We start from the raw sequence: 6,000 nt of genomic DNA on the forward strand, positions 1-6,000 counted from the left end.
TGTCAAACTTCACTAAACAACCCTCCTTTAAGTAGCAGAGCCATCCAACATCACACAGTGTGTGGCCAACCTACCTAGTAAAACACTCTCATTATCCCCAATTCTTGGCCACTGTGCTTACTCTTTGAACCATCCACGGCCTCTCTACAGCACAGTACAAACAGAAGGATCATCATCAGGACTCTCAGCTGGGCCAGAGCGTTAAGACGCTCAAGATGAGTGAGTTAGCACAAGGCACGCAGGGGCACCTTCACTTCCTTTCTTATTCTGTCCATAAGAAAGCTCTAATTCTTTCGAAACATTCTAATCCTGTGTTCCGAATCACCTGCTATAGAGAGGCAGCTCACTGTTGCTCAAAACAAAGTAGTTTAAACGTCTTTTAAAAATACATATGTTGTCACAACTGTTCACTAAGATTTTAATTCTTGCTTTAGCATTGCTTTCTCTCAATCTCTCAGTTATCTTCTTTTTGAGATTGTATATACATCACTGAAGTTCCCTTTTGAATTATCGTCTTCAATCACCAATCCTCTTCCCCTATGTGAAGACACAATGAGTTCCTGACTTCTCATAACCCCAACCACCACAAATCATCCACTCAGTTAAAGCCTTCTACCCAAGGCCATTCCTTATTTTCAGCTATTACCCATTTCTTTGCTGTTTCCCTAAGATAATTATAATATACTAAAACATGGCACCTTACAGTTTACCCTGTGCTTTGTAAAGTTATTCATTTAATCCTTACAGCTTATGAAAAAGGTAATCGCCCTATTTTATAGGTAAGGAGAAAAGAATGGAAAACTTACTATCTTGTCTAGTTGTAAAGCGAGTTAAGTGCTGAACCCGACATCCAAACCAACTCTAAACGCCATGCTCTTCCCACTCTACTATGCTCTTTTCTAAGAAGGGAAAGCCTCTAGTTCTATCCCAAACCACATTGGCTTCACAGAGTAAACCATCTTCGAACAATCGCTCTAGACTGCAACCAGATTTTCCATCCCTGCACCTACCATCATCCCATTTCTTGCTTCCTCCCCACTCCACTCCTCAACGATACTATCGCCATTCCTTCAACTCCCTCCTGCAAATATTCCACCTCTGCCTGCTAAAGGGAGGTGTCTCATCCCCCTTTCCCCAAACCGCAGCACTCCCTTCTCAAGATAGGTATGTTCTCATTCCATAAACTACATAGTACGCTTCTCAGTCCTTAACAAGGTATTTTATAACTTTAAAAAGTCCCATTAAAATGGACATAACTTGTAGATCCTCCATCCCCATATGTGACCCAGGGCACCGGGCCACTTCATATTCTACAGAACAGGATACCAACCCTTACAAAGATTCTGCCCAGGCCCCACTGTCATCAATGACTTCCTGTCCAGAATCTAGTTATCCAAACAGTCTCCCCTTCCAATCTCTTCACCAGGGTGTCCCTCCAGGGTTCCCAAGACTCTCTCCTTCCGCAGCTTTCCTCCGCTCACACCTGGGCCTCTGCCCACCTTACCAACTCCCCATTCACTCCCCATCCCAAGGCTAAGCAGCAGCCCCAGTAGAGGTGGCTCCTCCTCTCTCACAACTTCCAAGTTCGGCCTCTTATCACCTGTTCTCAGAAGATGCCTCTTAGCTGCGTGGCCCACCTTTGCCCCAGCCCACCCCTCTCCACCTTTTCCATTGCTCCTGCCCATCAGCCACCCCCTCAGGCCAGTTCCGGGGTGCCCGCGGAAATCCACTTCCCTTCCGTGGGCTTCCCACCCCGGAGTCAAGCTCCCCTTCCCCATCACCTGCTCCGCCCATGACCAGATGACATCCGCCGCGGAGGCCTCCTCCTCCTCCAACCCCCTCCTCGGACGCTGGGTCCCCGGCCGCTCAACGCCTTCCCCGAGCGCCTGCCGCCCCCTCCGGTGGGGGTGAGGGGGGCGTGCACCCCTATCCCGCGGCCCCCCCAACAGGCACCTGTTCCTTCTCCTCTTCCCCCAGGGCTGGCCTCGCCGGCGCCCCGACCCCCACCCTCGCCGCGCCCCGGTCTCCCGGAGCCCCGCACTCACCACGAGTAGGTCTGCTCCGCCATGGCGCTGACTCTGGAGGGCTCCGCTGCAGGATATGACCGGGCCCGGCGGCGGGGGAACGAACGGACGGCGGGCTCGCTGAGGCCGGGAACGGAAGGCGCGGCCGCGGCCCGGCGCTCGCTCGCTCGCTCACACCGCGGGCGGGCGGGCCGGGAAGGCGGCTGGCGGGGAGAGGCCGGGCTCCGAGACGGCCCCGCTCCCTGGGCCCCGGGGCGGGGCGGGCTCCGCTCTCGGCCTCCCTCACCGGCGGCGGCGGCGGCGGCTCCGCTGCGGCTCTGAACCCAACATGGCGGCGGCGGCGGCGCTGAGAACAAGGGGGCCCCGGGGCGGGCGAACGGCAAGAGGGCCCCGCTCTCACTGCGCGCTGGGCCGCGGGAGCCCCGCGCTCGTGCGGCGGCGGCGGCGGCCGGAGGGCATGGCCAGCGGGCAGAGGCGGACGGCGGCGGCGGCGGCGGCGGCGGCGGCAGCGGCTGAGGGGGGCGCTAAGCGGTGAGCCGAGGCCGCTCGGCTCACACCCGCGAAGGGGAGGTGAGGAGGGGGCGGGGACGAGCCTTGGCCCTGCGCGGGTCACGTGTCCAAAACACGCTCACGTGATGCGCGCGCCCCGCCCCTCGCGCCGGGCCCATGCGCGGAGACGTCGGTTCCTTAGTTCGAGGCGACAGTTGCTCTCTCGGCTTCTGACTGTTCGGCCGCCTCCCGCCGCTTGGTGCCGCACCCTCCCAACGCGGAGCGGTCGCCTGGGACCCCCCCCACCTCCCCTTACCCTTTCTGAGGGCTGCTGCAGCCAGCCAATCAGGGGCCCCGATGCGCGTCTGTTGGCTGCCACTCAGCTGTCACCCATCAATCAAGAGTCTGCTGGCCGTGGGTTCCCAGCTGTCAGTCAACTTGTCAGTCAGCAGGCGGAACGCTGCATGCCTTCGTTCGTATGTTCGTTGGTTCATTCATTCGTTTAGCAAATATTCCACGCAGCCAGCTTTTATTGCGCCGACTCTGTGCCAAGTCCTCTGGGGCCAAGTCGAATACGCCACACTTGCCTATAATCAGTCAGCAGATATTTACGGGGTGCCAACTATGTATCAACTCATTCTGCTGGGTCTCTGCCCTCTGAGAGCTTACATTCTAGAGGAAACGGCATAGATAACCCAAGCCGACAAATAAGTGAAGATCATTTCAGATGCTGCTAAGTTTTATGAAGATTTTAACACAAGGTAATGGGACAAAGAGTGTGTAGGGGTGGGGACTAGTTTCTATAGGATGGTGAAGGAAGGCCTGGTGGAGGAGGTGACATCTGAGGATGAGGAGGAGCTGACCACGCAAAAGCAAATCTCAGGGAACAGCCCATCTGGAGGACTGGAGGCAGGCAAAGAAGTAAACTTAATAGAGCTAGACCCAGAGACCAACAGAGTGAATCTGGGGCTTAGGAGGAGAGAAGAGGCAGAGATGAACTGAGCCCAGGGGCTGCGGAATACTTTTCCAGGACCTGATGAGGCAGTCTGAAAGAGTGAGCGGCTTACTAGGAGAAATGACATTATAGAAAAAGAATGACATGAGGAAAGGCCCAAAGATGTGAAGGCTTGGAGTGAGCTTGGATCCAGGAGAGGGATGGATGATTCCTGCTGGAGAGTGTTGAGAGACTGAAAAAGTGCTCTGAGGCCAGAGTTTGAAGGACCTAGCTAAGCCTCCCTGCCACTTACTATGTTCACGAATGAAAATGAGCAGTGCAGCTCCAGGTTCTAGAAGCATGCCTGGGCAACAGACACACTAGACTTCCCAGACCCCCGTTCTCCACAGGGAGCAGAGCTGGCACACCTGAAAGCAGCATACTCAAGATCCTCTGCAGCTGGACCAATTTCAGGCCAGGATCTAGCGCTGCTCCAGTTTCCCAAGACCTGCCCAGCCTTACACCACAGAACACCAGGGAACACCACGCCCTGAATCTATCTCCAAATGAATCAGTTAGCCATTGCCCATACATCTGCCACTTGCCCATTCCCCAGGGGGAACCCTTTCATGAGAAAACCAAGTACACTTTTCCTTCAGAAGCCATCTCTCCTTCTTCCTCCTTCCCCCACTGCCAGGGGCTAGGACCAGTCAGGTTCAATGTGTTTCCTGAAGCTCCACCAGAGAGCCCTGGAAAAGGGCAAGATGATAAGATCAATGTTTCCCCAGAGGGTTAGAGGCAGGGCCCCAAGAATATACCAGATCACCAAGGGCCACTCCCCTGCCCATTCACAGAAAGGTACCAGCCTGCAAATATCTGCCCAGCTCTAAATGGCACTGGATGTGGAGATATCATGGGAGACAGGAAAGCAAAGAGCCTAAATTTTTTATTTCATTTAGTTCTTACAGCTTTTCCAGGTGCTCTTACAGAATGTCAACTGTACGCTTGAATGTGATATACAGTCATTCTGAGTCTCAAATGGGTGAGGCTTCAGGCCCCATGAGAAAGGCCAGAAACTATTGGCACAAATGGCTTTGGGAGGTGCAGAGTCTCCTTCCCTGGAGAGCTAAGAACAAAACAGACCAGACATGTCACTAATGAAACAAAAAGACACACTGAGGCCCTGGGCAATTCACCTGGGCTTTCGTTCCCAGTGAGTCAGAGAAGGCAAAGCCAAGCGCAAACTTGGTATTGGAGGGATGGAACAGGAGGTGCTGAGGAAAGAAAGTCAAGGCCTTCCCAGAAGCAAAGGGACCATTTTTTGCACCGAGAAAAATCTGGTGGAAGAAAGGAGGGAGAAGGGGTCTGGGTGAAGGTATGGGGTCCGAAATGAGAAGTAATGTTTTCTTCTCTCCGTGTAAACCAGAGGCCCTCCAAGCATCTCTTGGGAAGACATGTGAACGCAGACCGTATAAGAAGCCAAACAGCATTTGGCAGAGCTGGGAGGTATCCAGGCCATGGAAAGCCTATGTGCGTGGTCCAGGTGGATGGAGTGTGAGCCCAGAAACTGGTGGCTTAAGTGTCTCAGGCTAAGGTTGCCCAGATGTAGAAGGCACCTCCAGGTCCTGGTCAGGACCTCTGCAAGCTTGAAGTCCCCTGGAGAAGGCCAGGCTGAAATAAATCTCAAGTCTGTCCATTGGCTGGAGGCCACCCAGCCTGGGGTACTTGGGGAGTGACTTTCAGTCCCTCTGCCAGCAGCACTCAGCTCCAGGCTGGAGCGGTCCCAGGTGGTATCTATGGCACCTCTGGGCCCCAGCCGGGGAGTCAGGTGTGCTTGGCAGGAGACACAGGCACAGGCTCCCCCCGGGAGGGGTGCCTGGCTCCCCCCACTAACCCCCAACCGCCACACAGGTGGGAGGGCCACAGCTTGTGAAATATTTGTTGAAAGAGGCGATGGAAGTTCCTCTAATTATCACCACAGTAATTATAGGACTGCTCCTTCTACCAAGTGTGTTCAAAAGAGACTTGGTGAGTCTCCCCAGGACGTGTCATCTGCCTCAGGTGCAGGCTCCAGGGAGCAGGCATTGCCAGGTTTGACTGGGCTGCTTAGGTGCTGCTTCTGAGAGGGTCAAAGGCTCAGGTCTGACTGGTCCCCACCTGCCTCTGCAGCCCATTTCTCACCTCTATGCAATACTCCCAACACACACACACACACACACAAACACGCATTGAGCCGCTTGCAGCTTCCAATGGGCTATGCTCTTCTTTGCTTCAAAATCTCTGCTTCTCAACTGCTGCTCATTAAGTTTGAAGCTTGGCTTCTATGTCCCCTCCTTCAGTAAGTCTCACTTGACCAAACCTAGGCTGGGTTAGGTACTCCTCCCCCACGCTCCCACAGACCCCTGAATTTCCCGGTGTCTTAGCACTTAGCACAGAGAATGGTCACTGCCTGTTTACTTGTCATCTTCTCCCTCTGGATTGCGAATGCCTTGTGGGAAGGCACTGTGGCTTGTTGCCAGTTCCATCTTCTGTGTCCAGCGCAGAACTCAGCTC

At 54.5% G+C, this 6,000-nt stretch overlaps 1 protein-coding gene across 3 annotated transcripts in view; it reads right to left on the reverse strand.

Annotated features, from left to right (window-relative positions):
• The window catches only part of SPPL3 (signal peptide peptidase like 3), a 115,928-nt gene extending 113,319 nt beyond the window's left edge, over nt 1-2,609 (reverse strand). For 2 of the 3 annotated variants that reach the window (XM_089894577.1, XM_089894576.1), the window contains exon 1: nt 2,046-2,608. Coding sequence is in view for 1 of the 3 variants with exons in the window: in XM_022551023.2 (XP_022406731.1) it covers nt 2,046-2,068 (23 nt within the window). In the remaining 2 variants the exon portion in view is untranslated. Of the gene's footprint in view, nt 1-2,045 lie in introns of all 3 variants that reach the window. The other variant, XM_022551023.2, reaches the window with a different exon arrangement.
• Between the last annotated feature and the right edge of the window lie 3,391 nt (nt 2,610-6,000).

The sequence above is a fragment of the Delphinapterus leucas genome, chromosome 14 (genome assembly GCF_059928025.1).
Source record: "Delphinapterus leucas isolate spDelLeu-1000000601 "Yukka" chromosome 14, BTC_Dleu_Yukka2, whole genome shotgun sequence".
Lineage (NCBI taxonomy): Eukaryota > Metazoa > Chordata > Mammalia > Artiodactyla > Monodontidae > Delphinapterus > Delphinapterus leucas.